The 18978-nt window shown below is 42.2% G+C and overlaps 1 protein-coding gene across 3 annotated transcripts in view; it reads left to right on the forward strand.

Moving 5' to 3' along the window:
- Positions 1-18216, forward strand: part of LPAR1 (lysophosphatidic acid receptor 1) — a 70211-nt gene extending 51995 nt beyond the window's left edge. For all 3 annotated transcript variants that reach the window (XM_074532426.1, XM_074532428.1, XM_074532425.1), the window contains one exon: positions 14292-18216. In XM_074532426.1, coding sequence (XP_074388527.1) covers positions 14292-14593 — 302 coding nt within the window. In that variant the 3' untranslated portion in view covers positions 14594-18216. The remainder of the gene's footprint in view (positions 1-14291) is intronic.
- The last annotated feature ends 762 nt before the right edge of the window (positions 18217-18978 follow it).

Below are 18978 nucleotides of genomic sequence, written 5' to 3' on the forward strand. Positions count from 1 at the left end.
ATAATTAGTGAGTGCTTGTTTTCAGAAAAATATGTACCGGAAATGCTGTGAAATCAACAAATTTGCAGTAGGTCAGACTGTTCATGGCTATGTATTCTCATGCTCGTAGATAATTAATGAGCAGGATTACAATATCAGGGTTTGGATAGCATACAACAGCAAGAACACCAATGACAGTAAAATGCTTGTGATGTCACAGGATGCCTAAGGAAACTGAGTGCTCATTCTTTTGAAGGGCAAATAAGTGGGCTCATTCCTTGTTGCTTTTCTCTCCTAGAAAACACCAGGGACAAAGAAATCCCTGCTCCTTTTCTCCCCTTGTAGCTTGCAGAACAGTTAGAGCCCAGCAGATTAAAAGCTTGCAGTGGTGTTTGGTTTAGCGCATTATTTAAAGCACAGCTGTGATCAATCTCCAGGCTATAAAGTTTCTAAGAAGGAGCTGGAAGCATGGGCTTTTCCTACAGCACTGAAATGGCCCCTCTGCCTTGCATTTGTCTCTCATTTAGCTAGCCTGACTTTGGTGTGGCTGCTGCTCTGAACTCTGTAGAAAAATGAGGAGAAGCCAGCAAGTATCACCAGGACCTACAAATGAAGTCCAGCAAAAGCTCAAAAGCTGATATGAGTTTGCCTCAGGGCTTTTTCTTTATGCATCTTCCATACACACTGCTGCTTTGTTGGAGTTTACCTCAGTGTTGCTTGAATATTCCATTGTTAAAACATTTTAAAAGAAAATAAAGTCATCCCTGAGTGGTGCCCTTCAGTGCATTGCTGAGTAGTAAGGAGAGTTTTAATCTTTTCTGAAAAAGGAAAAAAGCTTTGTATTTCATTTAGAACAGCAGAGGTGCTTCTTAGGAGCAATTAATTTGCTGAATAGAAGGATTTTGCAAGCGATTTTCTTTCAATGTACTAATTGCTTGTTTATCTTTTTTATTTTAAACCCAAAAATTCCTCAGTGGAGGGCCTTTTTGCCTGGAAGGTCTCATTTTATCTTATGCAGTTTCCTGTTTACTTTAGGCGCAAGCCTACAAGTATCTGCTAGAACAAAATAAAAAACCACAATTCTGGAGAAGTCTTTCAGATTCATATATCAGCATGTCTGTCCCAAAATAATCTGACTTGAACTACTGTGGGTAATGATAAACTAAAACATCAAGATGAACTAAAACTAAGAATGATCTCACAGGTACTAATTTGGGGGGGGGGGGGGGGTGTTGGAGGAGGAGTATTCAGTGGAAGTGCTTTGATTAGTTAGAATTGCAATAAAATATATTTCCAATGCCCCCAGGTTCTACCTCCTGGGCATGTGCTGGTAATATTGAGCAGTGCTGGTGGGCACATCCTTTCTTCTTGGTGTAGTGCTTTTTTTTTAACATGGAGAAATACAAAAGATGGGAGCAGGGATTTGAGGTGTCTTTTTTTTTGATCCTCTCAAAATGCTTTTAGATCCTGTTTCACCCCTTCTGCTACTCTGTCCGTTTACTGCCTCCTCAGCCCCTTAGTTGGGCTGCAGCTGAATGTGCAGCTGCTGAATGTAATGCAAGTGGAAATGGTCTTTGTGGTTTGGTAGCAGACTTGGTCCTTTACTACTTCTTCCATCAGGCAACAACAACTGACGTGTGCTAGTTCGGTTTTCTATTTCACAATCCTGCATCCACTGTGTTGTTTAAAGCGGGACACAATACAGTATGTGCATACTAAGACCTTCTTTTGAGGACTGATAACTATGCCAGAACTTCTTGTGGGTTTCCACAGACTATGGAGGAGCCTTTTGTTCTCCTTTCAGAGGCTAGCTTTCAGTGCAGATGTGGTGATTGCAGTTGTTTGTTTTTGCAATTGCTTGTGGGAGTTAGTGGAGTTGCAGTATCTTTGATGGCTGACTCCCTGCTTTGTATGCTGTCCCCTCCCTTGGAGCCAACATCCCAGCCCTGCACCTAGAGCCTGTTCACACGGAGGGTCAGGGCAGAATGCTCCACAGACGTGCCTGGGGATGGCACAGGATCAGCCGGATGGGATTAGACAGCTATAAGGGCCATCAGATGAGACAGAACGTATTAGGCTTGCTTTCTGGATGCTTCATCACTGTCTGCACAAAGTCTCAGGCATTCCAAGTGTGAAGCAAAGGCTTTCACAAGTATTTTCTGTCTCTAGCAGCCATGGTGTGAGCTGCATTGTATGTCATTATCTGCCACATCTGATGGAACTGTTATTAGCGGTTATTTTTAAAAGTAGAGTTCTAGCCTGCTGTACATAGTGGTGATCTGCTTCTTTACCAGATCAGCTTGGTCTGCATTTTAAAGAGTTCTTTAAACTGTCTTTTCTGTTTTGAAAATTCTGGATTGTTTAATTTTCAGCTGGCAAAGATTTTACTTTGGATGGCATATAAATCCCTCATCGCTTGAGGACTGAAAACCATGGCAAACAGAGTGCTAAAAGGGAAGAGATTTCAAGTTCTTGCCCTGCAGAAGCAGCACATTCACTGGCAGATCGATGGGGAGCAGCCCCTGTGTGAGCACAGCCATGAACTCTGCCCTGGCAGCAGCGTCTCTTCTCTGCGTCACTGTGAGAAACAAGTTTGCATTGCCCTTGGGCTGAAGACAGGTGACAGAAGAGAATGATTACTGTTGTCTTTGACAGCATCATTAGAGAGGCCAAGAGTTCAGTGGGAGCTCCTGCTCATGCCCAGCAGCAGAAAACCCAAGACAAAGCCAAGCAGCAAGGGAGGCATGCTGCAGAGAAAGCACCAGTGTTAACGCCTCTGCTTTCCTTGCATGGTAGAGAGGGGCTGGATCTAAATGACCTTTGTCTGGCACTTCTCATGAACACCCCTGAAAGAGATGAAGGTGGCTGGGAGTCAGCCCACTTTTGGCACAGACAGTTATTTCTGTTTTCTGTTGCTATTCAATTGCTCCTTCATAAGAGGGTGGGAGTAAGGGAACTGAAAGTTAAGAGACTTAGCACCTTTTTTTTTAAACTTCATCATTGTTGTCCCCTGTATATAGCCAAAACCTACAGTCTTTTATAGGGACAGTGGAGCAAACTGTCTGCCAGAGGTCAAAGGAGTCACATCCTCAGAAATACGCAGACTGACTAACCTTCAAAAAAGCACGATAGTGTGCTTTTTTGTGGTTTCAGAGGCTATTTATATGGCGATCTTTAAGCCAAGCAACCAAGGATGTGGTGCTAGCACAGTCCAAGCACTACTCTTGGGTACTTTTAGGTGCCATACTTTTCTTAGCAGAGGTTAAATTTAGAACAGGAGAGTAGACTGCCAAAGGTAGAAGACTGTTCCTATAAGCCAATGGAAACACAAGGATCTGTTCTGTAAGCCAAATCAAGCTCACTTCTCCAACAAATGCAGTGATTTTTGGGAAGCTTAGTTGTAGGGGGAAGGGAGAAGGAGTAGGGAGAAGACACATCCCTTGTTTAACCCAGGAGCAGTTTTAGTGACTAATCCTCTAAGTGGATGAGACTGGGATGCCCTCATTTGTAGTCATGAGGATGTAGCCACATACTCAGGATTTTACACTGGTGTGTACTGCTGAGAGAAGGAGCTAGCTGAAGATAAACCTTTTTCCCCCCAGATAATGCATGGGAATGTGATTCTTGATGATATGACATGAAAGAGAGACTAGGTTTTATTAGAGCTCTCTTCTGTATTTGTCTGAAAATTTTAAATCAATCTAGATTCTGATATAGTAAATTATTAGAGAAGCATCAGAGAAGCTGCCCCTGGAATCCATCAGCAGCAATTAAACATTTCCAGTCCTATTCACTGAATTTCTCATTTGAAGTATGGAAAATACTGTTGTTACCACACTGAAATTATGCAGCAAGACAGCAAGCATCCTAATGGGGAATCCAGAGAAATCTGGGAGAGCCAAAAGGTAGCTGCATCCCTTTAAACAATGTCTCATCTTCACAGTGTGGAAATGCAGAACAAAACCTATATTTTCTGCCCTAGATGCCAGCCTCATCTAGATAATTTTTAACAGGTACGTGTAGAATTAAGTGCCAAAACCTAGAATTTACTCTCTTGACAACCTGTAAGTATATACTTCCCACAATCAAAACACAGGTTGTTCTCTACTCAGTGCTTCTCCTGTGATATGCAATGCCACATCTGTCTGCTCCCCTCTGTTTTAGCAGTGCCATTTGTAGGTGCCTACTTGATAGCCTGAATAATGTCTGCATTACCTTAACACAGCTTGGATGGTGAGGTGTGCAGACGACTTGGTGATAGTGCCATTCATGTCCAGTCTGTCCAAGGCTGCTTTTGCTTTAAGGCAGTAGCTTGATTTATATTAGTAGCTTGATATATATCAGTAGCTTGATTTATACCTGTTATATTCAGGTGAGGACTAGAAAGGCTTTTCTAACTTGTCCAAGGGCAGGCAGCTTTTCCCGAGCAGGTTTATCCAAGAGTGGCATTCCCTTATCCTTAGGGGCTTACCCTGTTGCCCATTTCAATTTGGAGCTTGTGCTCTTCGTTTTCTGAAAAACACAGCTGTCAGCATGGATTCTGCTTCTTAAAATCACTTTGTGTGACTGATCTTAATGCAGTTCCCTCAAAGGATGTCTACCACAGCTTAACCAGATAGCTATAATCAGATAAATGTTAGTATGGCTATATAAATTAAAAGCACACACAGTTTTCTTGCAGTTGAGGTAGAGCTGGTAACACTTGGTAACACTTTCTCCTACTCAGAGTCCGGTATTAGCATGTTAAATAAAATAGTTTTATTCCTATTAAGGGAACCAACAGAGGCTAATATTTTTCTTCTAATATTAGTTTAATCTTATGTAAGAATCAAGGCAGTCCTTTACATATTAAATTGCATCCACCCAGGCTTTATTTGGAATCTTGCGTTGCAACTGGAGCTTATCCAAACATAATACCAGTAACACTTAATGTCCTTAACAACAAAGGAAAATACAATTAAACAATCTCACATAGCAAAGTTGTTTGATATCTGCTAAATATGCTGTATTGTTTGAGCATAGTATTCTGAATATGTAGCAGAGTACCACAGAAGTTATATGGATTTCTGTAGGAAAAGTGGGCAGAACAGGGCTTTTTCAACATGGCTGTGAATTATTTTTCTGTGATTGGACACTGCAGCTGCTAAAACAGCAGTGAAACACCCAAGTAAGTCCCAAGCACACTAAACGTACCCTGCAGAAGCAGGCAGAGGAGAGTCCAGTCTGTGAGCCCTGCTTGTATGTGCCAGCTGTCCTGCCCTGGCCTCGCACCGCCTATTGCAGTGAGCCTTCACTTCTGCAGAAGCATCTTCATCTTTCAGGAGACCTGGTGACCCCCACCTGAAGTCCCAAGTCATTCCTATGAGCAATCAGGGCCACTAAAGAGAATCCTAACTGAGTTTGGACTAGGGGGTGGAAACAGGTCGCCAGGTATGAGCTAAAAGTTGTTTATTGGACCCATTAGAGCACATTCAGAGAAGAGCCAAGATGATCAGAGGGCTGGAGCAGGCTGAGAGCATTGGGCTTGTTCAGCCTGAAGAAGAAAAGGCTCTGGGAAGAGTCTATAGCAGCTCTCAGTACCAGAAAGGGGCCTTCAAGAACGCTGAAAAGGGACTTTTTACAAGAGCATGGAGTGATAGAACAAGTGGAAATGGCTTTAAATGGAAAAGTAGATTAAGATTAGAAATTAGGACAAAATTCTTTACTATGAGGGTGATGAGGCACTGGAAAGTTTGCCCAGAGAAATTGTGACTCTCCCATCACTGGAAGGGTTTGTGGACAGGGCTCTGAGCAACTTGATGAAATGCGTGGCATCCCTTCTCATGGTGGGAGGTTAGAATTGGATGTTTAAGGGCCTTTCCAACCCAGGTCTTTCTGGGATTCTATGGTTCTCGCTTCTAGTTTTCCCCAGACATCTCTTGCCTGCTTTTCTTTTTCCCGCAACCTAGGGAGACCAGTACCAGGAGCCTGTTATCAGCTGGGCTTACGTGTTCATTTTCCAGCCAAGCTACCAGCACTGATTTGGGACTGTAGGAGTATTTGTTTTCAAGTTAGAGCATAAAGACTTGTCTAGAACACCAGAAAATTTAAAGAGACATCAAAATTTCCTCTGTGTGTCAGGTTTTTTGGCAACAGAGAAACTCCATGAGGACTACTGTTATTCTTTACACAGAGATAAATAATCAGATTGCTTTGGCAACAGCCAAGCTTTTATTCAGACATGAGCTTCACATATCTTTATGGATTTAGAAATCAGTTGAAATGCTGACCACTGGCATTTAATGACTTCCTGTTTTTGTCTAAAATGCTTTCTATAGATAAAAGCCTTAGTTTCTCCCTTTTAAGAAGGGCAGTGCACCATCTCTCTCCTGCAGTTACTAGGTCAGGAGCAAATTCTATTTTTCTTGTGTTGAGGGATTCAAATGGATACAGATAAATCACAGCAGGAATAAGCTTTTGCTTTTATTTTTAGAATATGTTTTGCACATTCCTCTGTGCAATTTGTTCTTTGAAACCATTACAAGTACGTTCTAAAGGAGGGCTATTCAAACACCTTTGGTTTGCAGATGTCAATTGAGAAACCCTCCTGGTCTCCTCCATTTGCTTTAGCACTGGAGTTCTCCTTCAGAGATGTCAGCTGTGGAATACTTGAGGGCAGCTGGATCAGCTGGCCAAAAACCAGTACACCCACTTGCAAGACTGCAAGCATCTGGTGGGGAATTACATCAGGTGTTAACCTGGGCTAGAGCTTGGCAAGTACCCATGAAATAAGCAGATCACTTCTGGTGGGTTGCTACTGCTCAGTTTCATTTTCTCTTCAGTTAGTTTTATTTTAGTTATTGGTTCTCCCCAGTCTTTCTGCCTTTTTGCTGTTTGACTCTGTCAAAGCTGCAGATGCTACAGGGATACCACAGTGCTTGGGGACCGTGCGGGATGGGAAACATCCACATCTGGTGCCAGGCTCGGTGGAAGGACCACCTGGTGGTGTCCAGGTGGGAAGCCATGCAGCAGATAGGATCTCCAGAAGGAAAGCCAGGAGTCTGAATGTCAGCATACCCTGCCTGCAGCACATGCCAGTGAGCACTCGGGGCAGTAAGCACAAGGTGCTGCAGAGAGCAAGGTCACAGAGATTCCCACAGCTGCCACTTGGGAGTCTGGCTGAGGGGAAAGCTGCTCTTCATCCCCTCTGGTCTGGATTTGCAAAGTGAAGCAGGGAGAGAAGATGAAAGATGTCAGCTCACTCTGAGATAAGGGAAGGTATGATCACTGTAGATGCAGCCCTACTGACCACAGGCATTTTGTGTCTGTGTGTCTCCATGCTGCTCAGAGATGGTGGCCATGCAGCCAGTGATGCCAGAGGGATTATTGGCTAATGCTGTAGCACCATATTAGGTCAGGTGTTTCTTCAGTTAACCCTTTGTGTAGCAGGTATAAGTGCCAAAGTGTGTCTGGTTTAAAAGAAAGACTTTGACCTAAAGATTTCACCAAGGTATTTATGTGTTTTTCAGTAGGGGCAATGTGATGAAGTGAGTGCTGGAAGAGAGCAGGTAGAGCAGAGGCCAGCCTGTAGCGAAGGAGTCTAGGGGCCAGCAGAAGTATCATTGGTAGTCAAGATGGTGTGTCCCCCTAGAAAGAGTTTTTTACTTTATTTTTTCTGAAATGAAATAAGGTGATGAGGACTGGATAGATGAAAAGACACACGTGAAATACTACATATTAGGCTCAGAAAGAGGTGATGGTAATATACACAGGACTTAACTCTTTGGGTTCAAGGCTTGCTGGTCCTCCCAGCTCAGCCAGAGCACAGGCAGAGCCCCAAGGCTGCTTTCATGTTAAGTCATTAACATGTTTTAAACCAGACAAATGTGTGAAGGTGGAAGCAGATGGGTTCTTCAGAGAAGGGATGGTTTGTTGACAAAGATAGCCATGCCTTAAACACCAAAAATTCTGTGCACCTTCAAAGGTGAGAACAAATGTTTGAAGCAGACACATTCTGAATTCCTGCTGAGAAGAGGAAACACATTTTTGAGCAAGACATGATTTCTCTATTCCTACACAATCCTGCCATTATTTTGTACAAAGTCTGGCCAAACTTGATAGCTGAAATTCCCAAAACAAGATTCAGCAAGGGGCTGGACTGTGCATGTGCATGTAGCTGTGGAAAAGTAGGGAATCAGGGATCTGATGCAATACTAGCTTAACCAGTTTATTCTAAAATCTCTTTACAAACCACGGGTACAGTAGATGGAAAAATCTCCCAAACCTGACAGTTACAGAATTCATGCAGAGTTAAGATATTTGATATAGCTGAGGATAGGGTTTTATCTATAACTTGCACATTTAGAGCAGCTCAGCTCCCAGGAGACTAGAACACAGATCCCTAGGGATGGGGCATATATACTGTCGTGAAAGACAAGATAGTAACTTGTATCACACAGCCTCTTTCATATGGTCTCTAGTTGTGTATTTTCTCTTATGTGCTCACATCCTTTTGCTTCAAATCATCTTAGGAAAGTTATGTAAGATAGCGTTGCATGAATATTAATGTAGATTTTTTTTAAGTTTGCATTGTTTCTCATTTCCTATTTTACATCTTTCTTTCTGGACATATTTCCTCTTTCTTTCACACACAGCCTCACAAGATGAAGGTTTGGCTTGAAACACAAAGGCACCCATAGTGTTAAAGTCTCCCAGAGGCACGTCAGAGAAGGCAGCATTTTACAATCAATCAAAAACTGCAGGAGTGTGCTATGAATCTCTCACTCTTCCATAATTCATACAGCTTTCTTAAATAAAGACACCTTCAATAAATGAAGCTGTTCTGATAGCACCTTTTTGAGCATGGCCGTCCTTACCTCTACCCTGTAGGCAGCTCTCCCCCACCAGCGGTATTTTTCAAGGACTTTCCTTCACTGTCATCCTTCTCAAGTCTTTTGGAGTCTGTGGATCGAGAGGCAAGCCTTTCATATATCAAGTTCTTCAGAATTTTTCAAGTTTAGCAAACAATTAAGTCTAGTCATCTGATCAAACTGTGGTAGTCACATTTTATCTCTTCTCATGAAAATTCCATGGGTCAAAGCAAACATTACCTCTGTGTTAACATTTCCAGCAAAAAGTACAAAAAACAACATCAGTGTTTTCATCTACCAAGAACTATTAGCATATATTGTAATAGTGTTGTGTCAAAATTGGGAAAAATTAGGTCAGACTAGAATTAGAAGAATCGCATCTACACTCTGTATGTTTAGAGCATGATAAATGCTCTTTGTGATCTTTGACATCTATGGTCATTCATTCATTTTAGATTTCATGCTGTCATGTTTGTGTCAGGGGAAAACAGCACAGAGCTGTAAACAGGCACTATTGCATACTTGCAGTACTCATCTCTGTTCAAGCCATGCACAAAACAATGCTCAGTGTGATAAGAAGGACTGTTAATACAGGTTTCAGATGGCAAGGACATGAAGAAGTGCAGTTGTGTTGCAGCTGATGAGCTTGCACCTCAGCTAGCATAGCAAGTGGCTTTCCCTGATGAGGGTGGGATTAAATCAGAATGTCGAAAATGCCAGGCACTTCTGCAGCCCTTTTTGGCTATGGTTTTGTTAATTAAAACAAATCATTCTCTGAGAGCATTGCATTTAGCCTGCACCAAGTGCAGAAGGACTCTTCTCCCTGCTGGTAGCTGTGATAACAGTGATAACAGTGACGTTCAATGCCCTTTCCTCTCTCAGTCACTGTTGTCCCAGAGGAAGAGGAGGTGCAGCTGCCTGCCACCAGTACCACTCTGAGGGCAGGAGGGGATTTGGAGAGGACAGCAGATGGACAAGAGTAGACGGGCAACAGCAGCAGATTATAAACATTCCTGCAGTTCAGCTGGAATGCATCTTTTCTGCTTTTCTGTCTTTGATATGCTAGTTCCGTATCCTATTCCTGTAATCCTTAAAAAACTGCAAATACAGGAGAGATTTTTTTTTTCTTCTCTCACTCCCTAAAAGAGGCCCTTTCAACACTTTTCCTCTCCACACAGACTGAGGAATTTGCAGGGTGAGTGTGAGCCCATGCCAGATATCAGGGTTAACACACAAGATGAATAGAAGAGAGCATATGAAAGGGACACAGTGTGGTTAAGGCAGAGAAGAAGGGTGTTTCAGAATAGGTGTGCATTGACAAGAGCTACATCCCTCTGGAGCCTCTGAAGGACAGCAGTGTATGACTTGGCAGAAGCAGAAGTGCTTCTTTTATTTTGCTTTTTTGCGTTGGAGGAAAACAAATGTTCACAGAATAAACACAGACATAGGCTCTCCAAGGCAAAAGACAAAAAAAAAAAAAAGAAAAAAGAGTGCTGCTTAGGAAACACTTTGCCTGCTAACACAAGAAGCTTCATGAGTAGCCATCCAGTCTGGTATCCTAGTAATAAGTGACTAGCTCATGAGTGTTTATTCTTGTGTAGCTTATTTCTTTTCTGCTGCTGGTTTTTGGAGTTGTTTTCTCTTTTGTTCTTGCTCTGACTGATTTTTGTGTGATTTATCATGGCTGGTTTCATATGCCTACTGCCTACAATAGTTTTTAGTGTCTTGCAATCAAACCTTGCTGTGAGGCCTTGTCTCATTTACCCAAGAGTTTCCAACATCCAGCTATCATGGAAACATAATCTGCGCTGATGCACCAGACAAGGGCTCAAGACAGATGAGATGTAGTCATATCACGGACACTGGAAAGCCTCCAGTGGACTTCTACCACAGCTCTGCAAGACAGACAATGCACAAGGAGTCAGAGTTTCATTTCTTATTGTGACAAGAGGTGTCACACCTCAGCAGAAAATTAGATTAGGTCATAAGTGCTTTTTTGTAACTCATTCCTGCTGTAAAACATGCTTTCCTGTCTAATGGCTAGCCATTCAGCCCTGATGGCGTTCAGCCTGATTGGCATTCCTTCTTCACCCAGCCCTCAGTGGCCTGACCCGCAGGACAGACCTTGGCCGTGCTCCATGGGAATGTTCCTTCTGCTGCAACTGAAGAGCTCATTTAGCTTCTTGCAGTGCCATCACCTTTGAAGGACTGCCAGGGCTAGAGGTAATATCGCAAGGTGCTCTCTGTCCAGGGAACAGTGCTCTTCAGCCACCCAAAGACATAAAGTCTGCACTTTTTTTCAAGTGTGTTGGGCTCTCCTAGTGCCAAAGACCTAAATGTGGTACGACTCTGGCATATCCACAAAGGTTCAAGTAACTGAATGCAACAGATCTGCTTTGTATGTTATTGTAATTTAGGTTTGACCAAGTTTGTAAAATATAAAGATGCACCTGGAAATTACTAATACTGTTACTAATTACTGTAATTACTAAAACTGCTCTCAGTTCTGATTCTGAGCAGAAAAACATCAGTATTTTGGTGTATGCTTAAGGCTTTCCAGTATATGGCAGCAGGAAGCTTTTGGATGTCTCTGTTTTATTAAATGTGGTATTTTTAGATCTTCATTCTTGGTGAAGTCAATTCACAACAGATTTCTGGGAGGTGAAGAATTTAATTTCACTTCCAGTTTACTTCAACAAATATTCTAAGTAAGAGGAGGAAAAAAAATCTATCCTTGTTTTCCTTGCAGAAAAAGAATTCCATGTTTAACCAGATGAAGTTTCCTAAATCTGAAGTATTAAGAGTCTGAGATTTACGTTTTCCTGTGTACCTAATTCAAACATATCCTTACCTGAGTGATGCTTCTCAGTATTTTCCAGTGTACCAACAGTTAAATAAAGTGAGCAAAGCTGAGGCATTTTTGTGTAACCATTTACAAGTACTTCATAAGCTGCCAGAGCCATTAGCTTGGGGGGATGTTTTGCTAGGAGCAGAAGGGTGACAACTTGCACAATGGTGACTTCCTTCCAGAGCTGGGTGGGAAGGCAACTTTTGTTTTTATCATTTTTCAGTGTAGCTTGAGCTGCACAGAGCAGTTAGTTGGTTGCTCAACCACAGTCCACTTTTTCTTGAGTGCAGCCAATCAAGCCTCAGCACATAGGTTATCAGACCTATCTGAGATACTGAGGAGCCCAGACAGGAACTCCATCTGAGACAAGTGTTCAGTGCAGTGCAGTGCATGTGGATTTTTCTGGATGACTGTGGGACTTTCTCAGGAGAAAATTCATATCTGCCTCACCATAGAGCTTTTTGTGGCTGTTTCTAACATATCAAAAATTATGCCAACAGAACGTTCTGTTATTCCTTAGCAACAGATTAAAAAAAAAAATGGAAAATTGGAAGCCTTCAATTGCAACTTTGAACAATGCTATGAGAGCTTTCCTGCTAGCTCCATTGTTTCCACATTGGAGTTTTCTGCTACAGGCCTGGTGAGGATGCTGTCATTGTCTTTTGTCCTTCACTGTAGATCCCATGACTCGCAGTGTTCCCATCTCTGATGTTGTTCTCCCAAGGCAGCCTATAGAGAAGAAAATACATGCTTAAACTAAAATAAAGTGCACTGCTGCCTTACTAGCTAGAAGGCTAAACACAACATGCACAATTTCAACAGTGAGTTGTTGAATTTGAATTAATGACTTTGTTTCTGCAAAAAGCAGCTCAGCAGAGCTTTTCTGTGCAGGGGGCAGATTCTATCAGCATGGACAATGCTGCAAATAAAGAAATGCAGTTTTCTACTCTTATGGCAACAGGTAAAAGGAAGGGACAAAAGCCTCTAGTCCTTTGCATGGGTTTCAAGTACTCTTTTCTAGGACTGCTGGAATCCAAAAGAGCTGCAAAAAGACAAAAGCTATGAAGCGGGTTCATGTGTTTGATGCCACCTCAGCTTGGGAGAGTTTCATCCCCATGCTGTCAAATTGCTGCCAGGGACCCTAACAAAGTCATTTCGTGAGAGAGCTCGATGCTTTGACCTGGCAGCTGGCAATTCATCCCCCAGCTTCTTTCCATTGACGAGCATTGTTGGTCAGCAAAGACATAGGCATTGAGTGGCATCATTAGTTGCAAGCAAAGTCAGTTTAGGGATGCTTTTTGGTGTGTAAAAAGCCTGTGTGTGTGATTTCCTTTGTCTGTCCCCTGGTGTGTATTGCAGGCTTGCAGACCCTTTGGAAAATCTTCTTCTATTTGATCTACCTGGGTTTGCTGTCCAAACTGCGCAGTTTACAGTTACTGCCCAAGCTGGAAATTGCTGGCACCTTCTTGGCAGGCATGGCAAAGTCTGCCTGGTGTGGGAATTTACTTAGGTGCTAGTACTGCAAGAGGCCATCACTGTAATAAAAACAGGAGCAGTATATAAACAAATAAATACCACAGTGATGGGAGAACTAGTTTGAAAACAGCGCTCTCAGCGTAGTGCTGGGAAGTCCTTATTGCTGCTGCCTGTGCTAATCCTGCTCAGTGTTGATAAGATTTTGGTTTCCACCTCAGTAAAGCAGCCTGGAAAATCTCAGGAGCCCTGTCTTTGTTCTGACATGACTGGTGTGTAAGGGCTTCCCCAGCAGAGCTTATATTTAAAGCCTCTCTAACCTCCTGTAACTCTTGCAAGGAGTTACAATCTTCCTTTAATTCAGTACTCCCAATAAAGTACAAAGCATTTGACTTAATTTCTGCATTGAGCTCTGAATTTTGTTCTGGGCTTTGTTCTCCTCAGAGCTTTAGAAAACAGAGAAAGGAGGGGGGAAGCATTTTAATCTCTGTAAGACTCTGTGGCTTTGACACTATTGAAGTCTGATGAGCCTCTGAATTTTGATTGAATAGACCCCTAAGAAAAGAAGTAGATCCGTTGAAGGACGGCATTTCAGTGCAAGAAGGATGTGTGTTTAGGGCTTTCCATTACATAATGGGGCTGAAATGGGTTAACAAGAACCAGGCTTTCTTTTTCTTGAGAATTGCTGCCTGCACCACTCTTTTTCTTTCTCTTTTTCTTTTTCAGCACTCACAGAAAGGTTTTCTTTGTTGTTATTAGTTTGAGAAGTAAATTGCAGTATTGTTTCTTCTGATCAAGAGATTGATTATTCAGAGGTCTCTAGCTGAAGGGAAAAAATGTTCCTCATTATCAACTTTAAATGTAAATGTATTTGCCAACCAGAGTTTCAGATGGTGGGGGTCTGGGACTGGGGCTTAGGGGTGTGTCTTGCTCTTTTGATGTGCTGCCCATAACCAGTTACAGATCTTTGAAAGGCATCCCTCTCATTGGGTCAGTGAAAAGAGAGTGTGGGAACAATGATCCTGAAAGAGAAAATTAACCATTGCTGCTTCTGTCTGGATGGTTCTTGTGGAATTTTGACAAGTAATGGTATATTAGTATATTTGTAGACTTTGTGTTTTGTCCATTCTTTCTCTTTCTAGGTGCTTTCATAATCTGCTGGACCCCAGGATTAGTCTTGCTGCTCCTCGACGTTTGCTGTCCCCAGTGCAATGTCCTGGCCTATGAAAAATTCTTCCTGCTCCTGGCAGAGTTCAACTCTGCCATGAACCCCATCATCTACTCCTACCGGGACAAGGAGATGAGCGCGACGTTCAAGCAGATCCTGTGCTGCCAGCGCAGCGAGAGCGCCAACGGCCCCACCGAGGGCTCGGACCGCTCGGCCTCGTCCCTGAACCACACCATCCTGGCTGGCGTGCACAGCAACGACCACTCCGTGGTGTGACACCACGGCCAGCCCCTGGCCCACACAGAGCAGCAGGCGTGGCCCCGGGGAAGGTAACCCACTCACGTTTTCTCAAACACTAATGGACTACAAGTGCATCTTTTCCAGGGGGCCTGGCATATCGGCGCAGACTGCCCTGCCCACAAGATTGGCCGTGCTGCAAAGCCTTTGATTTCTGCTTTGAAAAAGTAGAACGTGGTTACTTTGCAGAAGAGGCCATCAGTGATCCACAGAAAGCCTTGCTGAGACTTTGTCGGACTTTGCTGCATCTTGGTGCCAGTCTGAATCAACTCTGATTAATTAAGCTTATACCTGCTTCACTGCATTTACATGTAGCCACTTAGTATTTTTAAAAAGGGAGTAAAGGGGATAAAAATATGCCTATCATTTAATAGACATGTAATATGTATCACCATCAGCATGCTTGTGATGAACATTTTCTGTGCAGGGAGTAAAACTGTGCTCTAGTCTTTGTATCCTTAGCCACACTGTCATAACTACAGTAAAAAGAGAAGTATTTTTTTCTAACACAGGCAACAGGAAGATGAGGGAAACTGACTCTTCTTACCTTCATTACTGGTGTTAGAGAATGCATGTTCTGTGTGTATGCAGATTGTTTCAATTATGAAAAAAAAATCTCTTTGTAAAGTCTGCCGGAAAGTAGAAAAACATAGACTGTATTCCAGTGTTTGTTTAGATTATGAAATAAACAGTACTTTAGTCACAATGTATATAAGGTTCTTCTTTGAAGTACAGTATGAAATTTGTAACATGTAAGGGGTACCAAGTTTTTTATGGATAAGTTCTTAAAGTAGGATACATCCCTAAGGCTCTTAAAGGGCTACAGTCAGGTTGGTAGATTACAAAAGTTGTATTTATGGCATATTCTTGGAATGCTTTTCTTGTTCATGGCAAAAAGCATATGCATTTTTAATGGCAAAAAAGAAAATGCATGTTTTTATGGAACCTTTCCTATAACTGAAAACAAAACACCTTCAGCATTTTTGCACTGAGAAGTATTTGTAGGGTACCATTCAAATGATGCCTCCTTCATTTCAAAAGCAGTGGGCTACTAAGAACCAAGGCACAATTTTGTGTTGTGAAGTCAACACTTTTATATAAGATAGTCATCCAGTCCAAATGACTGGACCATATTACAGATAATAGCCACACATGTACACTGTTATAAGTACCTAAGCTAACAGGTGGGTTTTTTCCATATGAGACTATTTTGAAGAGAAATGTCACTCATGTGAATATCAGTTACCAGTAATCACGGATAGTAAACAAAACTCGTCAAGAAGGGTACATGTGAGCAAAGGTGGGATCTTGCTGATAAAAAACTTGGGACCTCTTTCCAGGAAACTCTGTGTTATCCTAACAATGTAAAATATATCAACAGCAAATTCCTGGCGCTGTTTTTGTCATTGTAATTGCCTCTACAACAAAAAGGAAAAACAAAAGGGGGGGGGGAACAAAACAAAACAAAACAAAACAAAACAACAAAAAAAAAAAAAAAAGAAAAAGAAAAAAAACAAGGGAAAAAGACTCACTCACAAAAAATAACCCCGCAAAACAAAACAACCCAGAGATACATATCCTTCATTTTACCATACTGGAATGTAACTTAAGGGATTCTATTCTCCCATTTGGGCAGGGAAAAAATGGAGGGTGGAGGGTCAGCTCAGCAAAATCCAGTGTTTTCAACATCTCTTGCTTTGAGGAGATGCTTGGATTTTATGCTTCGAAGCAAAAAATTGCTTGGAATAGGCAGTTCCTTGCTTAGAGAGGGAAGAGAAATAAGTGAACAAATCCTGCCTCCACAGAATGAAGTGAGAGTTATGACACTGCTTTCACTAAAACTGAAATCCACCTGAACAGTCAAGCTAGTTTTGTGTGGACACTGTGGAAAGTGGAGTAGGCAGAACGAATAAACATTACATTGTCAGCCAGTTGACCAAGGTTTTGAATATATCCACTGGTTTTGAACAAAACCAGTCTTTTTTCTGACTGTATTTGAGAGCAAGTGAATGTACAGATGGATTTGGTTTTATTTGCAGAACTGTAGTGAGAAACAGAAAAGCAGGCTGCATGAACTTTTTCATTTAAAAGCATCTGCTTGCTTATCCACTCATATATTTTCCTTAGTGCCTGCTTGATACTTGAACTAGTGCAGGTAAGCAGAAGAAAGGAGAGGGTAAAACTGCCTCCAAAGACAGATATCTGAGTACAACAAAAAGTTCTTTTTCTCAAAAATGCTTGGAGTTCCTTTCTTCCTTGGATTCAGCAAGAGCACTTTTTCCTGCCCCTAACATCCCCATGAAAGTAGAAGATTGTAGACACTTCTGGCTTGGCTAAGGTTTGGGAGTTTTTGAGCTGGGAGTTGTCCTTTCCATGTTCTTTTCACTGCTATTTGCATGCTATTATTGAACCTCATCTGGATAGGGTGGGAGGATGATGTTACAAAATAGCAGCAAATCTGCTATTTTGCTAAAAAATTCACCCTAGTTTAACCTGCTGGAAGTCTGGTGGGTTTTGAGAAGCCATGGGTGAGTAACTTGAAAACAGGAGTGGTGTGGTTGTTTGAACATGGGTGGGTCCAAAGGCCTCTTGTGAAGACAGATGTCCAGGGAGGATTTCTGTCGTCACTGTGATTGTGACAGAGGGCAATTGCTGTCCAAGTACATAGTTCAACCCAAGGAGTCACTCAACAATTCCAGAAGGTGAACCTTTTGAACTCTTAGCAGCAGTTAAATTCCATTGTCAGGTATATTAATCCAGGAGCATGTCTGACAGCAGGTGGCTTTTCTTCTGAAAGGTGAAGTGCAATGTTTCAGATCAAATGCAGCAGGAGGAATATTGCTTGTACAATTCTGCTAGAGGAGCTCACTGAGCATATGGCTGCTGTATAACAATTTGATTAGTGCTTTGTGTTGTTGACATGTTGTTCCTATATCCTTAAGAAATCTGATCTGTGAATTGAGTAGTTCTTTGCAAGCTAATGAAATTAAAGCTCCAGTGAGCAAAGAGAATAAAAACCAGAGCCTGGAATAGAAGGACCTATTTGCTGTGTTCCTTAGAATGGTTCCCAGCCATTTGTTGTCATCTCAGAATTTTTTTAAGTTTTGGTCTTCTATTCAGATTTTCCAGCCACATTGTGCAGTTGTAGAGCTCACTTCTGCTATGTGAAAACATGGTGCAAAGTACTTAGGGAAAAAGATTGCCCCACTTATTTTTACTTATCTCAAATTCTTCAAAAGGTTTTAGAAGACTTCTTAAAATACCAACAATCCTCCCACAGTCATTAAAATTCTTTTGTTGCTGATTGCTTCTGGTCCAAGTAAATCCTCTTGAAGTTCCAGTGTAATGGTGTTCATGTCAGCAATTATAGTGGTGGGAAGTTGTGTATTAAAAGGAATATGCAGATCAAGGAAAATGTGTTTTTCTACTTCATGTATTTTCAGTGGCACTATAAGTATGAAAACTAATTAAAAATATGGCCTTTGAATTTTAATTCCCTGTTGCTGTGATATATACAGAAGCTAGGTAACTCATCAGTCAGAAAAAGCACAACTTTTTTATAAAAGATTGAAAATATATTCTATGTATGTTTGACACATTGATTTTCTTGTCAGCGCCTTTTTTTTGTTCTGAGTTTTCTGGGATCCCTTGGCACCTTCAGGCTGGCTTCTGACTGAGATACTAAAAGCTGGGCAGATAGAAGAGAGGGCACACCGAAAAAGGGCTTTTGCACTGATTCCTAAAATTGGAATCTGTCCATAGTGCACCAGTAATGGAGTTTTTTTAAATAGCTGCCACATTGTTTTTTTAACTCTGCCTTTGCCAGTAGTCACAGCTGTAGCAGCACAGGCTTGGAGTAGGCCACTTGGTGAAAAGGAAAGTATTGGAATATGAATCCAAATATTACCAGTTAGATTGTGCCTGGGCCAGTCTGAGCCTCACTGCTAGGCCGAAGGCGGCGTCTGTGGTGCTTCACCCCAGAGACACCTTTAGTTTGCTAATGGTTTCAGCTGGGCACTAAACAAGTCCAGGTTTGTTAGGGACTCCGTTTACCTTAGGAAGAAGGCTTCAGGCGAAGGTGAGGACAAAGGAGGGATTCTGCTGGAGGGTTTAATATCCAGAGGTTTATTCCATGGTGACACAGAGGTCTGAATCTTAGGGACAGCTCCAACAGAATGCCTGACCGCATGGCAGGACTCACCTTTTAAGCTCAGGGGGGGGGGAGGGGACAGGTGAGCCACCAACCAGGTGGGAGGGGCTGGGTCTCAAGGGACGAGGGACACCTAGACAGGCCAATGACCTCTGGGCCTGAGGGGCATCCTTTGAATTTGACCAACCGCACGACGCCTTTGCTGGAATGTTAA

This window comes from Zonotrichia albicollis, chromosome Z (assembly GCF_047830755.1).
Source record: "Zonotrichia albicollis isolate bZonAlb1 chromosome Z, bZonAlb1.hap1, whole genome shotgun sequence".
In the NCBI taxonomy this organism is placed as follows: Eukaryota; Metazoa; Chordata; class Aves; order Passeriformes; family Passerellidae; genus Zonotrichia; species Zonotrichia albicollis.